Below are 18,751 nucleotides of genomic sequence, written 5' to 3'. Positions count from 1 at the left end.
TTGTCAGACTGCCGATGCACACCGAAGGAGCGGTAGCTGCGTGTGAATTGGTCAAAGCCTCCCTCTGCCTCTTCCAGAATGGAAAGCTGCTTCTTTAGCAGCTCATACCTTTGAACCAATGAGAAGATATGAAAAATGAAGCGTTAACCACTAAATCTTCTGTTTTTTTCCTGCTATACTTTAAACTGATCTGTAGCTGCTTTCCCTCATTCTAAACTGAGGTTAGTTGAGGTTTTTTGTGGACACACCATTGCTAAAAAACAGTAAGTCCAGAATCTAAAGAGCTAATCACATCACGTTTACTTTACTGTAATCAAATGATGGGTCAAGTGTTGTTTGTATTTGTTTTTTTTTACACATTTTGTAAAAACAGAAAATATCATGCTGATTTCCACATAATACACATGTGCACACACAGAAAATATATTTAAATATAGAAATAAAAATCAAGTGAAATACATTAATAGTGGCCAACTTTAACTAGTCTGAATCTTGTTTTTATTTCTTAGATAAAGATAGAAATTCTGTTGTTTTAGTCACAATACAATGGAAGTATTTTACACAGGATATAACATTTCATTAAATTATCCCTGTGCAAAAAATTCAAATAGTAAATGATAAAAGAGTATACTTAAGGAAATTACTTTAAATAATTATGAAAGAAAACGTACTTGAGTAAATGGTAAAGAGAAACATGACACCGTGTAAAAAGATTAAAACGGATGAATTCCCTGTATTTTGTCATCTCTCACCATAATAACAAAATTAATAATTTGTGATTTTAAGCAGGCCTTGAAAAGAATTTCTCTCATCCATGTTTCACAAACCTTTTCAAAAGCACTCGGCTACATGCAGATCTTGGTGTCTCATCCCATTTAATCTGCTCTGTTATCATCGTTTGAAGGTCCTTCCTCAGATGAAAACCTGCCTGACTACTTTAAGAATGTGTGACTACCGGCATTTCCTAAATGATAAAGGTCTGTCAATTTCCTTAAACGGCTAAAGACAGTCCAACTATGTGACAATTCATCTCACTGTGGCTCCTGCAGCCAAGCCGGTGTCCATATCAGATTCCCTGGGTATGGCGAGCCTTCGTCCTGCCAGGACAGCTAAGTACACTCTCTCCCCTGTAGCCCTGAACCAAAGCTCTGACTAGCCTATGAATGCCCTGGAGTTACCGATAAGGAAATGAAAGAAGAAAAAAAAAGAAAGAAAAACGCATGTTTTCTCGGCAGCTGCTCCCTGTTTTTCGGACACAGATAGTAACCGTCAAAAGGAAACCCTTTAAAGTCCAACTGATCATGCACCATTTTTCACTTTGACACAAATTCGAGAATAAGCTCAAACGAAGGACAAAAGGAGCATTCACATAAGGGCAGAGCTTCAATGAATCAATTTAAACCCATTAAATCATGTCTATGGTTATAAATGAGTTCCAGTCAGTCGACCCAGAATCCAACTCTGTATGGATGCAGTGTTCTCGTAACAGTTTCTGCTTCAGATTAAAGAACGATGAGGGCAGATCACAAATCACAAAAGGTATAAACACTGAATTTCACGGCATGTTACCCATCTTTTCTCACTGGGACCGGTATTTTATGTCTAAAGCTTTCTAGCATCTCACTTGGTTACAAAAAATTAGAGGCCGACCGATATGGGTTTCTTTAAGACTGATGCCAATACACATTTTTTATTTCTTAACAGAATTTGATTCAGAAAAGAGTCAGGTTTATAAAAGTAAGAATTTATTTTACAAACAATTAAAACATGACTAGTTAACTAAGCATTTGCTGTGAGTGGATGGAACTAAATGTGATGAATAAACCTAGGTTTCAATGCGGTGTTAGTCAGAACCTCCTTATTTAGGAAAGCTGAGTTCTGGATGTAAAAGAATTTGGGTTGCATAAACTATGAAGTTCTTATCAAAGACACATCAGACGCAATCTGTCATGTCTACTTCACCCATTCTCGGAGACCCTCGTGATAGATCCGGAATGTCAAAGTCATCGGATTTCCAGGCGCCGAGGTCCGTAGAAGAAACTGCGGCCCCCACGAAACCGGTCTTAAGAGTTGTCTCTAGGTCACAACAGAGGATGGAACCGTGCGTCTGGCAGACTCTTAAGGAGCCTAAGCAATATCAGTTTGTTTTGCAGGAACTGATGTTCATCAGCTTCGAAGGTGCAAAAAGGTTTTGACGACGTGTCAAAATCTTTGACGGGTTAAAGAGGTGTGCTTCAGCTGGCCGGTCTGAAGCTTTTTCTAGAACTGTCGAATCACACAGAGTGATCCAGTTTTAAGGTTTTGATGTTATGATTTGCACAGCCAACCAAAGGCTGACAGGCTTGAGAGATGTTACCAAGACAACTCAGAAACGTGCCTTCTTTGACCGGATGTTCTGACTGGGTAAAAGACTATTTATGTGTCAGAGTCTAACGTAACCTTACTTGTTATGGTGCGAGTACAAATGTTATGACCTTTGCCATATAAACCTGCGGAACCACATTGCAGTAATTGTAGACATAACATTAATTTCAAATTTCAATCATTGAGCACAGATTAATGAAGCATTTCATTATAATATAATTATTATAAGTACCAATAAACAAACGTTTATTTAATGATTATAAGTCATGGAAGAAGTTCATATTGATTTAGGAAATCATTCTTGAATTTAGCGACTGATCAGACCTGGAGTGTTCCTTATGTGGAAGCCTTGGGAAAGAAAGTTATTGTAGACATGTCGTTATCGGTTGTCAGAGCTGCAGAGTCTGTGAGCTCCATCTGGTATGAAGGCAGGCTCATTTAAAGGGAACACATGCAGACTTGGGTCTCCTGTTTGACCAGATGTTGAAAGGTCAAACTGTACCTAAAACTGACCATTGCTGGACGTTACACCAGAAAGGATTCTTATCCTCTCCTCGTATAGATGGTGCATTGGACAGCCTTGTACATGCACATTGGTTCTCGACTTTAGATTTAGCCAACGGGTATTGGCAAGTAGAGGTGGAGCCGAAAGATCGCTCTAAAGCTTGGTTTATGCTTGACGCATTCACTTTCCGCGCGGTGATGCGGCTCGCGGCTGGAACGCGCTTCACAACCATCCCAACTCGCAGCGTTTATGGTTTGTGCGGCTCGTGTCTGCGGTGAGCCAATATTCTCCCAAACTGAACGGGGCAGCATGGAGCTCTACAGCATGCATCCAACACTACACCATAATAGAAGTAGAAATCACTGTTTACAACATGGTATTTCAGCATTTTTTACAGCGTTCTCGTCTTTTCCGACAGTGCGAGCTATTTCTCTCCAAGAATTATTAACAACATGTTGATCACGGTGATCTCTGAGAGCTGGATCATACAAATGTCTGTATTTACGAACCTCTGCCGTGCCGGTCCGCCATGTTTTTCCGCGTCCGACCGTCCGCGTGGTTAGAAATTTTCCGAGGTGCGCGTTGCGGAAATCTTGGGCCGTGCGGAGACGCGGTGGAGGGGCGTGGTTGTTAAAATTACGCAAAATGACGCAACTTTTCCACGCGGAGCCGTGCGGACCTCGCGGACGCGTCAAGCATAAACCAACCTTAAGACAGCGTTTGTTACTCGTCAGGGGCTTTTTGAATTCAATGTATTGAGTTTTGGACTATGCAATGCCCCGGGTACCTTCCAACTAGGGCTGGGCAATATGGCAAAAATAGAATATCACGATTTTTCCAATATTTTATCACGATTTCGATTTTATCACGATTTTTTATCCATGAATAGCATAACTTCAATTGCGTATTAAAGAAGAGAAACATTGAATAAATAAACATTTATTCATATTAGGGATAATCAACACAGTGCTAACACACTTATATTTTAAACTCACACCAGAGATGATAAAAGCCCTGAGAGAAACAATTACAAAAATAAGTTTTTCTCGTTTTTCTAGTAACTTAACATGAATTCAAATTATAAACATATTTAAAGTGCAAACATGTCAATTGCAAATGTATTGTGCAAACATTAACTTGTTGAAAATACTATGTAGCTCCCAGTTGTTCATGTAGTGGATAGTTAAGCTCAAATACGGCTCTGATGTGCGGCTGGACCAGAGATCGCTTGTGGTAGCAAAAAACTGCGCATTCTGAATACTTTCTGCAACTCTTATTTTGCATTCAGCGTACATGCGTGGAATGGCGGTGTTCGAAAAATACTTGCAGCTGAAAACTCGTAGCACGGATCCAATGCTTTTATCATGTTCCTACTGTTCGCACGGGACACAAATCTATAACCAAGTGGTACGTCACTGCATCTGTCACGCTGTTCCATCGTCTGCTGTCTCTGTCGTAAGGAGTGAGTTTTGTGAGTGTTTCTGTTAGCGTTTGTTGCCTGGAAGAAGCACTAGCCGCTGCAGCCGCAGCTGCCAGCTGGCTCTCATTGTATTGTTTGGGATGCCTTCTTTTCAAGTGATTAAACAAGTTTGTGGTGTTGCCATCACTTGCCTTGACGCTCTCCTTCCAAATGACGTTTCGCTGCTCTTTGTCGTCTGGTGAAAAACCAAACCAGTTCCATATAATGGACGAGGCGTTCCTCTTCGGAACGAAAACCTCGTTGTCGCTCTCAGCCGCGGCCGAAGCCATGTTTGTTCACACACAGGTGAAAACAAGTGGGGCACTAATATATTACTGTGACTCACTCTGATTGGTTAAGGGTCAAACAAAGGCGTGTCATTCGCCTGAGGTAAGTTTCCTTTTAATTCAGAGGCAGAATTTCAACAGCAGTGCTGTGAATCGTGATAAAAAGGTCTCAAAAATGACAGACCGTCAGATGTGTAGATCGTAAAACGGTCTAAAATCGTCATATCGCCCAGCCCTACTTCCAACGTTTGATGGATTTGATCCTGGCCGATTTGCAGTGGAAAACATGCCTGGTCTATTTAGATGACATCATTGTGTTTGGGCGGGACTTTCAGGAACATCTAGTGCGCCTTGATCAGGTGTTGGAGAAGGTAAAACAGGCTAACCTTAAGGTTGAAGCCTCCAAGTGTAATTTGTTTGCTACACAAGTCTATTATTTAGGCCATGTGATTTCAGCAGATGGGGTAATGCCAGATCCTGCCAAGGTTGAGGCAGATAGAGAATGGCCAGTGCCCTGTACCCAGTCAGAGTTGCAGAGCTTTTTGGGTTTAGCATCCTACTACAGGCGTTTCATCAGGGGGTTTGCACATATTGCTCGGCCCTTGCATCAGTTGGTGGAGAAGGGAAAGCGGTTTCAGTGGTCTAACAACTGTCAGGTGGCATTTGATGGCCTTAAAGCCAGATTAATAGCCGCTCCAGTCCTGGCTCATCCAGATCCTGATAAAACATTCATTTTAGATATTGATGCAAGTGATGTTGGAATTGGAGCAGTGCTGTCCCAGGTAGGAGGTTTGGGAGAGTGGGTCATAGCATATGCTAGTCGGGCACTGACAAAACAGGAACGCAAGTATGCTACAACAAAAAAGGAGCTGTTGGGCATGGTGGTGTTCACTAAACACTTCAAGCATTACCTCTTAGGCAGAGAATTTGCCCTGAGAACTGATCATAACTCCCTCAGTTGGTTGCACAACTTCCAGGGTGTGGAGGGGCAGTTGGCTAGATGGGTGGAACAATTGGCTTGTTTTCCTTATAAGATCGTTCGCCCAGGGAAACTGCATTGTAATGTGGATGCCCTCTCCAGGTTAACATCAACCCATGGTGAGCCACAATCATTGGGGCAGGTGGGCTTGCAGGACCAAGACTGCCAAGCAGAACGGAGGGTATGTTCTGTACAAGTGGAGGAGGGGAGTGCCGGTCAGGGTTGTGGGATGGATGAATTGGCCCAAGCCCAGGCGGATGATCCGGTGCTGCAGCTCATTATTTTTTTAAGAAGTCTGGGGCGTCCTGTAGCCCAGCTGAGGAGGAATGTCTGCAGCCATTCACCAATGTGTGGGATCAGCTCAAGCTTCAGGGGTCCAGGCTTGTGCGTGTTGCTCCAGCATACACTGATACTGCCACCCACGTCCAGGTTGTCCTGCCACAGTATGGTGCCTGGTGTCCTGAGGCAGTTGCATAATGTCCCCACTGGAGGACATTTGGGAGTGCAGAAACCATAAAGGACCGCTTCTTTTGGCCAGGGTGGTTTAGGGATGTTAGGACATGGGTCAGGGAGTGTGTTGATAGTGGCTCTCTGAAAACACAGGGGATGCCGCCTTTGGCCCCGTTGCAATCTTCGGTAACAAGTAGACCCTTTGAACGCGTTGCAGTGGACATCTTGGGTCCTCTCCCTGAGACGGGGTGCAAAAATAAGTACATCATGGTTGTTGGGGATTATTTTTCAAAATGGACCGAGGCCTTTCCACTCCCTAACCAAGAGGCGAGGTCAATTGCAAAAGTATTGACAGAGTGGGTGTGCCGGTTTGGAGTACTAAGAAGCCTCCACTACGACCAGGGTCGTAACTTTGAGTCCACCTTGTTTCAGGAATTGTGCAGGCTGTTGCAAATTCATAAATCTCGGACATATCCCTATCACCCGCAGTCGGGCGGCTTGGTTGAGGTTTAATAGGACACTCTTAGCTATGTTGTCTTTGTTGGTGGAAGATAATCAGCTCAACTGGGACTCCCTCTTGCCCTATGTAATGATGGCTTAACAGAGTAGTGTCCATGGTAGCACTGCTGTTACCCCTTACAAGGTCCTATTCAGGTCCTATTCAGTCGAGAGATTGTATTAACGGTGAATATTATGCTAGGTGTGGGTAAGCAGGAGTCTTTTTCCTCAGCCAATGAGTATGTGCCAAAGCTGCAGGATACTTTGTCCACTGTGGTGGAGGCAGTTAAGTGGCATCAGGCGAGGGCTGCAGCATGGCAGAAAGATTCATATGACTTGCGGGCTAACTTCGAGTTTTATTCTGAGGGTGAGGAGGTATGGGTGAGGAATAGAAAGCGGGGAGTATGTCCTAAGTAACAAGGTAGTAGAACGTATGTCAGAGGTGCTGTGCAGGTTAGTGCCAATACAAGGGGGTCCTGAGTGTGGTTCATTTCAACAGACCTTGCTCAATCTCCTCTGACCTTTAATCTCCTCGTCCTTTGCTTTATGTCATGCTATGGACACAAGCTTTAACTGTGACTCTGTGATTTATGCTAACTGACAGCTATTGCAGCTATACATTAGCTATGAATAATGCTGCATTGTTTACAAGTCATTATGCGTCAGTGTTATTGGGATCTTCTCAGAACCTGTTAAGCATTTCTATTGCATGAATGAAGTGCATTGGTGCATTCTTTAATCCGCCACAATTCTCTCTTTCACTTCCACCAAAAGTGTTATTCTGTTTATATAGGAAGACTTCACTTTAATATCTGATGAAGAGGATGATAGGGCTGCAACAACGAATCGATAAATTCGATGAAAATCGATTACTAAAAGCGTTGGCAACGAATTGCATCATTGATTCGTTGTGTCGCACAACTCTTCCAAAAGCCCCCCCTCCCCCGCCCGCCGTTGAGCGCAGACCGGAGCAAGTCAGATCAGCGCGAGGGAGAGCCGGCAGGTGTTTGGAAGAGGAACATGGCAGAAGCAGCGAGACCCAAAAAAGTAAAAACTTCTAAAGTTGGGGAGAATTTTCACTTAAATCAGGCGACGACATTCGTTACCTGAAACGTTTGTAGGTCAGACTTAGCATGGCACGGGAGTACTGCAGTGATGATGCAGCATCTTAAACGCAAGCATGTCAGAATCATCAGCAAGGAAGGAGAGAGCTCTGTGTCCGGGTAAGTTAAAAACTTTCAAAAGTGATTCACCCAAGCCCCGGATTATTACACAGGCTAGACATGCCCTAAGCTCGTAAAAAAAGTCTATAAAATCGTAAGCGCAACGCTATTAGATCCCCGGGGGGTGGGGGAGACTCACGCTGCTGCAAACCGGTTCCGCCGTCACATTCCCGCAGAAAGTGGTTGATCACACTGGGGCCAGACAACTAGCATGTGGTTTTACAACCACAATGTCCTCGGAAGCGAAAACGCTTTTAAAAGGGAGGGAAGAGTCCTAACTGTTGTTTCAGGCGTGTTGTGTGGGAGTGCAGTTATATACTGGTTAATATATTTTTGGGTTCAGTTGCTTTCATGTGGCCTAATGTGAGTCTATTTGGGATCATTGGAATGATCAGCAGCATCTCTTGATGTGACTTTATGGCAGTTGCCCAGGGCATCATCACAAGGAGGATGGCATTCATTTATTTTTGTTTTATTTGGTATTTTTTCAGTCATTTTTGGTGTAATGTGAGGAATTATGGGTTTTCTGTGCCAAAGGTCGTATTTGCCCGGCTGGGTCAAAGCTGGGTCACGCAGCACTTTCACCCACAGATTAAGACCTGAGCCGACAGCAAGTCTGAAGGACTCCACAACATCCAACACCTGCAGCTTCAGAAGAAGGACTTCTCCACAGTCTAGTCATAATAATAAAAGAGTCTTAAACTTTCTTCATTATTAAAGTTAAATAATCATTTTATCACTTTGCTCATTATAAATGTATTTAAATCAAATGAATGATTATTATGCTTTGGGTAATCATAATGAACTATAATGAATCAGTACTTAATTAAATAATGCTTTGAAGATGTTTAGCAATGACCTTCACATGTGCTCACACAGGTCCCACTCCACAGTAACTCAAAATACATTTGCTCTGACGCACAACAAGTTTGTTTTGGGAAGAGAAGTGGTTTTGGTAAGTTAGTCAGAACGAGACTGAGAACGAAAGAGAGAGGAAGTGCGGAACGAACGCCACGGGGAAGAAGCCTGCCGGCTTCTTTTCTCCCATCACGCTATTTCTGTCAAGCCCGACAGAATAGCTAAAATGCACCCACTAACGCAGACACGTCCCAGAGTTTTTTGGTTTCTGAGTTAACTTAAACTTGAGAAAGCGCATCTGCTAAACGCTTCAGCAATGTGTACCGAGGTCAACTCTGGACTGGACCATCAGCACACCTTCGTCTTCTCTGCCAACCAAGGTGTCATCTGGATATAACATCCTCCGAGGTCCGGATCTGAAAGGGGGTCCTAAGTACGGTGAGGCAGAACACAATAGATAGCGTTCTGATGCTGGTTTTCTAACAAGAACTAAAGTTTAATGGCAAAACATAATTTTTCACTCAGACACCTTTTCTCTCCCTGAAGCAATCTCAGACACCTGCATGCACGCATTCATAATTCCATCATTCTCAAATCTTAGCACATCCACCACAAGGTCTATTTGTGCAAGCTTAAAATATCAACTGTTAAAGATTGTCCAACAAGTTTGCCAATGTTGATTATTTTTCCTATGATTGTCATTTCAAATTGTTAGTTTAAATTGAAGAATTAAAACTCTTAAATTTTAAACTTGTCTTTTCATTGAACTGAAACACAGACAAACGGATATGATCGTCAGTTTATCGATGAAAACAACCTTTGAGTCTTCTTATCTCTATAACATTTGGTTATTAATTTGTAAAAATTAATATTCCAGATTATTATGTAGAATGGTTCCTCTTTCATAAAAGAGCCAACAACCATTACGCTACATTGGAAATAGTGATTAATTTTGATTGATTCACAGCCTATGTTTAATTACATTAAAAAACTTGTTGTTTGACATCCCCAATTATAATAAATGTCTACAGATGAGATCAAACAAAACAGATGAGAATTGCCCTTAAAGAGCAAGTCACCCCCAAATAAACTTTTTTTTGCTGATAAACTAAATAAACGAGTGTCTAATCGTGCTGCAGACACATGTCGTCAATAATTTGGCACTTCAGTGCATCTTAGTTAAAATTTAAATATTCAGCCTAAAACTGGCAGTGTTATGCCGTTGTCAGGTAAAACTCTGCACTGTATTTTAATTTAAATCTGCCACCGCTATTGGCTAAGAAGTATGCTATGATGTAAACCTGAGTGTGTGTGTATTTGTTAGCGGCTCCGCCCTCTCGGTCTGCCAGGCAACAGCATGTGTTGCATTTCTCAAACATGAAGTGGGAGTGGAGTTAGACTCTGGTAGGGGTTGACTTGCTCTTTAAGCTGTTTAACTTGGACCAAGCATTTTAGGTCACAGATAGGTGTAGCTTAGGGTCTCTGTCTATACACCTTATAAGACAATTTAGGTGATGGCATGTTGTTTTTCTGCTATTGAACTGTTTTCTAATAATGTTGTGTAGGGCTGCAACAACGAATCGATGAATTCGATGAAAATCGATTACTAAAAGCGTTGGCAACGAATTGCGTCATCGATTCGTTGTGTTGCGCAACTCTTCCAAAAGCCCCCTCCCCTCCCGCCCGCCGTTGCGCGCAGACCGGTGGAGAGCCGGCAGGTGTTTGTAAGAGGAACATGGCAGAAGCAGCGAGACCCCAAAAAAGTTAAAACTTCTAAAGTTTGGGAGCATTTTCAGTTAAATCAGGCGAAGACATGCAACGTTTGTAGGTCAGACTTAGCATGGCACGGGGGTGCTACGGTGATGATGCAGCGTCTTAAACACAAGCATGTCAGAATCATCAGCGAAGAAGGAGAGAGCTCGGTGTCCGGGTAAGTTAAAAACTTTTCAAAAGTGATTCACCCAAGCCCCAGATTATTACACAGGCTAGACATGCCCTAAGCTCGTAAAAAAAGTCTATAAAATTGTAAGCGCGACGCTATTTGATAGTCGGGGGGGGGGGGGGGGGGGGGACTCGCGCCGCTGCGAACCGGTTCCGCCGTCACATTCCCGCAGAAACTGGTTGATCACACCGGGGCCAGACTACTAACATGTGGCTTTACAACCACAATGTCCTCAGAAGCAAAAACGCTTTTAAAAGGGAGGGAGGAGTCCTAACTGTTGCTGCAGGCGTGTTGTGTGAGAGTGCAGTTATATACTGGTTAATATATTTTTGGGTTCAGTTGCTTTCATGTGGCCTAATGTGAGTCTATTTGGGATCATTGGAATGATCAGCAGCATTTCTTGATGTGACTTTATGGCAGTTGCCCAGGGCATCATCGCAAGGAGGATGGCATTCATTTACTTTTGTTTTATTTGGTATCTTTTCAGTCATTTTTGGAAATAGTGATTAATTTTGATTAATTCACAGCCTATGTTTAATTACATTTAAAAATTAGTTGTTTGACATCCCCAATTATAATAAATGTCTACAGATGAGATCAAACAAAACAGATGAGAATTGCCCTTAAAGAGCAAGTCACCCCCAAATAAACTTTTTTTTGTTGATAAACTAAATAAACGAGTGTCTAATCGTGCTGCAGACACGTGTTGTCAATAATTTGGCACTTCAGTGCATCTTAGTTAAAATTTAAATATTCTGCCTAAAACTGGCAGTGTTGTGCCGTTGTCAGGTAAAAACTCTGCACTGTATTTTAATTTAAATCTGCCACCGCTATTGGCTAAGAAGTATGCTATGATGTAAACTGGTACATTATGATGTCACAATGCTGTCGTGAGCCTGAGTGTGTGTGTATTTGTTAGCGGCTCCGCCCTCTCGGTCTGCCAGGCAACAGCATGTGTTGCATTTTTCAAACATGAAGCGGGAGTGGAGTTAGACTCTGGTAGGGGTTGACTTGCTCTTTAAGCTGTTTAACTTGGACCAAGCATTTTAGGTCACAGATAGATGTAGCTTAGGGTCTCTGTCTATACGCCTTATAAGACAATTTAGGTGATGGCATGTTGTTTTTCTGCTATTGAACTGTTTTCTAATAATGTTGTGTTTAATAAAGTGAAGGAAGGAGAAAAATAACGTTTCCCTGGCAGTTTTTAAAAATGTCCCTATGTAATCCGATTAATCGATTAATCGTGTCGAGACCCCATCCGATTAATCGATTATCCAAATAATCGTTTGTTGCAGCCCTAATGTTGTGTTTAATAAAGTGAAGGAGAGAAATAACGTTTCCCTAGCAGTTTTTAAAAATGTCCCAATGTAATCCGATTAATCGATTAATCGTCTCGAGACCCCATCCGATTCATCGATTATCCAAATAATCGTTTGTTGCAGCCCTAGAGGATGATTGCAGAAATGGATTAAAATATGTTCAAAAATGTTATTTGACCAATTATATTCTTTCTTTAAAATGACAGTGTGCATTCTTCCTGGCGATAGCTAAATAGTTGCAAGCAAGTTGCATTTTAGTTATGGAGTAAGATCTTGCAACAGATGCCCATTAGGGTCAAAAAGCCCTGGGGAGTGCAAACTTCTGCTAAAATATTAGCACATCAGGCTCCCTTTCATCACTGGCAACTAGTGAAGAGGTAAATGTGTGAAACAACGTTTGTGAATGAAGAATGTTTTGTAATCGTTTGTTACAAATCAGTAAATGCATTTTGTCCTCAAAGGCACCCGTAGAAGGAAACACGGCATCTAATATGGTGTTGCCCAGAGACGTAAACCCACTCCCATGTATTTTAGACCAGATTTTTATTTTTATGTTAAGAAGCCACCAATATTTATCAACAACTGGGCATCATTTCATTCATTTAAACAACATTTTGATGGATATTTTAAAATATTATCAATAAAAACTATACAATGGCCCTTTACAAAGGGACTGTAAGGATGTTTCAAGTTTTTATGCTCGCGATCGTTACTCAGGCCTGACGCGTAACTGCAGCTTCAAAAGTAAGCTCGTGCATGAGGTGTGCATGCTGTACGTGCACACTCCTTAACGAAAATAACAGCTGAGACAGTCCTGTGTGTGTGTGTGTGTGGGCCGGAGGACAGAAGAACACAGCAAATTAATAAAAATAATGCACCTCTGTCTCTGCAGCTGCACTTTCTCGTCGGCCAGCCGAACGTGCTGTGTGTGTGTGTGTGTGTGTGTGTGGGTGTGTGTGTGTGTGTGTGTGTGTGTGTGTGTGTGGCCCAGAGGACAGAGGACAGGAAAACACGCAGCTAATTGATTAAATAATTTGGTTCTGAACCTTTCTCTTCAACACAGCCAACAAAGGTTTAAGATGGGTCAGTCCTCCTGCATGCTCAGATCATTCCCTTCCCTTGCTTGAAAAATAGTTCCAAAATGAAAGTTGAACCCACATCTTTTTTATCCGTGAATTCAATGCCTTTGGGTGTCTTATTACTGTAAGAAAATATATCATTAATGTAAAAAAGAAACTCCAAATAACAAATTATGTTCACACCTGGAATTGAACCCAGGTCTTCTGCATAAGAGTCAGACATCTTACCAGGTGAGCTAAAGCACCAGAGACATTAAAGCTATCTGTAACGTTTATATCCTTGATGACAGCTGAAACAATGTCAATCCAAGAACGGTTCGGGGCAAAAATGGCTATTTTGTTGCTAATTTGCAGGAAATTTCTAGAATAAAGTTCAACAGAAGGTAGCCAAGGGTCCTCAGAAATGTAGCTAGGTTCATCACTAGGCGTTAGGAACAGCGACAAAGTCGCCGAGTTGGCACTGCCTCTCTCTCTGCTGCTAAAGCTACGGATAGCAAATGCAACAGGCTATGCCTGAGCATGAACGCGCATGAAGCAGCCTGCTCGACCCGAGCAACTCTCTTTCTGTGAGCTTACAGAAAAACAGACAATCACAGTAAAAATGCCAGGGCTCATTCTACAGGACCAGGGCATTGCAGGAGAATGTATGAAGAAGAAATGTGTTATTTATATACATGTTTTGGCTGTCAAACTTCCTCATAGTCCCTTTAAATTAAAAGCATGATTTGAAGTGTTGATTTGAACTTGAATGAACTTCCTGAAAGCGTCTCTCCTCAGAGCGGCCGACCGTACTCGTACACTGTCAGAGCCTAAATATAGACGGAGTGATCAGGTCTGTTGTGTTGTGATGCATGTGAGTGATGTTGACAGCTGAAGCGCAGTCCTGTCACGTCCATCTGAACCACAAAAAGAAGCACATGAGAAAGATTTCCAACTCTTGATCTCGGCTCGGGTTTCAGAAGCTCCCATGCAGGCCAGCAGAGAGAAGAATTTCAAATGATGTCCTTATCGCCGGAGTCACACCAAAGACGCTTTGGAGGGGGGACCTTTGCATTTGCCAAAAGCAACATTTTTCTAACAACATTACTAACCCTGGAGCAAGGTGACATGAAAATAAATACAGCCAACACCGCCATCAAAGATGGTAAAACAATCAGAACACAAAAGGTGTTCTCACTGACACTCGCCCGATTTCTTGAAGCAATTCTTTGAAAACCAAAAAAGCAAAAGATCTTTTCTTTAATATTTATTTTCAGTTCCCGGCCAATTACTATTCAGTCAGAGCACATCCATTCCATATCCCTATATCAAAGGCATTCATCGGTTTTACTTTGAAAACATTGCATCATCATTACAAGCCGAAGACCAAAACGCTTTGCTGCATTTCTACTTTGAAATTTGCTACGATGATGTATTTAGATCTTTACAGGAATGTTTTGCTGTAATAAACAGAAGCCCTAAGCTCAAAGTCACGTTTTACCAAGTTGGAAAAAAAACAACAACAAGCAGTACATCCTGTGAACTTTTGTAGCAGGAAGGGTAAATATTGGAACATTTCGACAGCTCACTGTGGCTTTGACCTGCACACGGCATCAACGGCTGTTTTCACAATCAATCATAAAATACCATCCCAATAACACGAAACTAAAGCTGCAACAGCAGATAACTAATTGGGACTGAGGACTCAAGGTCTGGAGGAATCATTGTAACTGAGCACTGTAGCTGGAGCTCATTAGACCCGGGATGCATGAGCACACAATCCCCGGTGTGGTGGCAAAATCCAAAGAATCAATCCGTGTGGTCATAGGTCTGTTTCTGATAAACCAAGTAAATTCTCAGCACTGTTTGGACTCTGGGAGGAAGAACACTGGGAGCTTTTTCAGGAATTAACCTTCACACTGCAGTGATTCTATGTGTAAAATAATTTACGAGCAACTTTTATCAGCGGGATAGGTGTTTTAGACACGTCTGGGGTGCAGCGAAGCCTAGAAACCCCAAGCTGTGTCTTAGATGGGACTGACGTGCTCGTCTCTCTGCGAGGTTGCAGCCTGACTCACTTGGCTTCAAAATACAAAGCAGGCGGTCCCTTAACCTGGCACATTAGAAACAAGCTCTGCCATGGTGATAAAAAGTACATAAAACCACCATAGAGCTCATCAGTAGAGCTTTAGACCGTAGCTTTTCCCAAAACGTCCCAAAATGAGCCAATTCCACTTTAGATCATTATTGTTGCCAACTTTTAGATTTAAAACAGGACAAGCTTATTGAGCCTGTGAGGTTAATTTGACACAAGATGTGAAATAAAATTGGAAAATTCCTATGTGACGCAAAATAACATTGATGCTTTTCTATTCTGTCGAATTAAAAATATATATAAATAAATAAACCTGCACAACCACATAAAGTAACTTTTACCTTGAACATGTGAACTCTTTAGTTTATGTAAAGAAAAGAACAAACGGATATATAATGCAGGCTTTTTTAAAGCACCACATTAAAATCTACTCAAGAATGTAAGTGCTCTGAATGATGAGCATTCGTTTTAAAGCTGTTAAAGCAAATCTACAGAACAAGCTAGATTTTGAACGTGAACACGGTCATGGAACACTCACCCCTCCCCTCGGGTGTCTTCCCTGAGACGCTTCTGCTGGAACCAGAAACCAGCATTGCCAGAGGAAACAAGAGAGGACTAAACTAGGGCAGCCGCTATCGAATATTTTTGTAATCGAGTACTCTATTGAATATTTTATCGATTAATCGAGTACTCTAATAAATTACCTGTTTGCGTTTGTAAACCATTATATCAAATAACATGTTATAAAATATGAAAGACCTCTTAAAATGAGCAAGCAATTGCCAGTTATTCAAGTTTTATTCAAGATTAGTTTTCAAAACTTCAGCACTTCAACTTTACAGTAAACAAATGCGAGCGGCTGCGGCCCAAACAGCACCAGAACCGCTCACGGCGCATGCGCAAACATGGCTCGCCAGCTATTTCCCTATTAACACACGTCCGTTTTAATTTCTACACTTTTTTCTCACACTCACAAGGATTGTGAAAAATGGTCCCACACCTTTGAAATTTTCTGTCTTTTTCGCACTCCACCGGGGTCCACATTGTCCACCATGGTTAAAGAGAAAGTTAAGTTACATTCGCTACTCTCATGTGCATTCAGTGCAGTGTGTATGTGCGTCACTTATTTCGGTCCGGGTGAAACATGATCGCGGGCGATTGCAAAGCCATGAATTAATTAAACATGAACTAAACGAAGCCTCGAGGCAGAGAATTTCACTCGAGGATTTTTTGTACTCGAATTATTCGAGGTACTCGAGGAATCGTTTCAGCTCTAGACTAAACACCAGTCACTGTTTTCTATGTCCAAAAGTTTTCTTCACATGGTGTTTTTATTTTTGAGACTCTGGTTGTTTGTCTTAAAGTTCAAGTGGTAGCATCTGGTAGTTTGTCCTTCTTTGATATTATTGAGCAGAGAACTTCTCACACCAGTGGTGTTCTGTTGCTAAATGCACGAGTGAGTAATGAGTAGAGGACCCAGGGAAGTGTAGCGGTTCGGCCAGACCGACAACCGGATGGACCAATGGTTGTTTTCGGTCTGAAACATGTTACTGGTAGAGGTTTTTAGACAAATGCGAGAGGACCACTTTATTTTTTTTCTCTACAATATATGTATAGCTATACTATGTTAGAAAGTTAAGAGGCATGAAAATAGATGTTTAGAGCTAATTTGTTTTCCAAACTTGCTATACTTTAAGTCTAAAGCCTATTTTATGCTTCTGCATCTGCATCAGTACGGAGACACGCAAAACGTCATCATCCATCCTTGCGAGGGCTCTCCAACAGGCTCTCAAGGACAGACGGAGTCTAGCCCACTTTTCTAAGCATCTGTCGAACGAGACAAAGAACGCAAGCTTGTGATTGGTCAGGACGCTGCTTTCGCCAACAGCACCACCATTGCCACCTCAAAAACATAAAGAGAGCCCAAGATATCTAGCAACAGAGAGGGAGCAGCTTGAAGACTACCTTGTGGAAAAACAATAAAAATATGAACGTTTTACTCACCTGTGACTGGGTGAGTAAAAAGACACGCAGCAAGCGTTTTATTCGTGGACGAAAATGACGGGAAACATGGGTTTAGTTGGCAAGTGCATGAAGAGTTGCCAGTGTGTTTTGCCCTCATTTTGCCAGCTCTACTTAACCTGACTTAAAACATTACAAGATGTGTATGAGTTTAGATTTGGAAGGGAGTGGGGTGCAGATAATTTGAAAGTCTACACAAGATGACAGAAAATCTATAGTGGTTTTTAGTTTTGGTGTGCCACCCCAACATTATGAGTGGCACTCATCTGATCAGCCCTACATCCTTGGTGTGGAAGCATCCCTGCATAACAGGGCGTAAAAACAGCTATTTTATCTGATTTCTATTAACTAAAACTGGAATTAAGTAGTAAAATGAAGTATAAATGCATCTAAGTTGATCTTTTTATCAGTCACAAACTCAAATGCGAGTGAAGGTCCAATTTAGGTTAAATGGGGAAAACTGTACACATAGCAAAGCCTCAATCCAGTCACTATCAGCTGCATACTGCCAATATGCCTAACCAGCTGAAAACACCAAATTATGCGTTTTTATTTCATTTTTCACATAAAAACACAACAGCAGCTGCAGCATTTCAACCTAAAGCACCACGTCGATGCACGACGTGCACATCACTGACTCACACGTCTGCTCCCCGGCGGTCAGACGCAGAAAGTCGAAAAGACCTGTTTTTTCTCCAACTTTTCACGCAAAATGAAGACTCGCTGGCAGCGGGTTATGAGCTGCACGTCAGGTTAACGCCAGCAGGCTGGGCAGACAGGAGAGAGCTCAGGGAGAATACAGGGGGCACAGTACGAATTGGGACCGCAAGATAAGCAACTCGCTGCAAAAACGTGTGGAATGATCGCTTTATATGCATAAGTGGTGTTTTACTTCACTGAAAGACTCGCACGCCAGGATTTAGCTGGCTGCTCGATTTAGCTACGTTGGGTGACAAGTTGAGAACAAAGCCGCACTTTGAACTTGCTCTTTTCTTTACCTCCTCTTGAAGTCCTGCTCATACTTTTTGAGCCCGGGATCCGTTTGAAGAAGGCAGTTAAACTCGGGAACTGTGATGCTATCCTCTCGGTCTGCCATGTTTCTCCAGCCAGACAAAACCAATCGAGCACCGACTTCAGGATGACACGAGCAGAACGATGGCAGAACCGGAGCAGGTGTTTTAGTACCGGAAGTGGCAGCGAATCACGGGGCTTCTCCGTTAATCCCGTCCCAGCCCGACCTATCACAGCGTGTCCAGCAGCTTCCAGTCGGTCGGTGTGGTGACGGTTGTCCTGTGCTGTACTGTTACTTTAAAATGGCCAAGGAATATGAGTCGATTAGTATGCTCTTGGGTCACAGCTGTGTTGACTTTGACGTGTGTATTTTTAATGCAACACAACGTGTTAAAAATTATATATGTATGTATGTATGTATGTATGTATGTATGTATGTATGTATGTATGTATGTATGTATGTATAAAAACAAATAAGAGTCTGAAGAAAATATATTTTAAACAGATGTCTAGCCTAATAAACTTCTACAAGTTTTGTATGCATTTCCATTTATGACTGGCAAACAGATTTACCACTACATGTTTGACCCCGATTTTTTATTTAAAAAATATGCACAAATAGAATAATTTGACTAATAGCCTCATTTGCATTCTTGAACTAAACACCTTAAAATGTGCTTC

The 18,751-nt window shown here is 42.0% G+C and overlaps 1 protein-coding gene across 1 annotated transcript in view; it reads right to left on the bottom strand.

Moving 5' to 3' along the window:
* gbe1b (glucan (1,4-alpha-), branching enzyme 1b) overlaps positions 1-18,285 on the bottom strand; it is a 146,851-nt gene extending 128,566 nt beyond the window's left edge. Inside the window, exons 1-2 of the mRNA XM_015951338.3 lie at positions 18,058-18,285; positions 1-108 (exon numbers count right to left, since the gene is read on the bottom strand). The exon at positions 1-108 is cut by the window's left edge and continues 62 nt beyond it. Of these exons, the coding sequence (XP_015806824.1) occupies positions 1-108; positions 18,058-18,155 (206 nt within the window). The 5' untranslated portion in view covers positions 18,156-18,285. The remainder of the gene's footprint in view (positions 109-18,057) is intronic.
* Between the last annotated feature and the right edge of the window lie 466 nt (positions 18,286-18,751).

Source organism: Nothobranchius furzeri, chromosome 13 (genome assembly GCF_043380555.1).
Source record: "Nothobranchius furzeri strain GRZ-AD chromosome 13, NfurGRZ-RIMD1, whole genome shotgun sequence".
Lineage (NCBI taxonomy): Eukaryota > Metazoa > Chordata > Actinopteri > Cyprinodontiformes > Nothobranchiidae > Nothobranchius > Nothobranchius furzeri.
The sequence above is the reverse complement of the archived record's forward strand: the minus strand, read 5'-3'. Positions and strand labels throughout refer to the sequence as shown.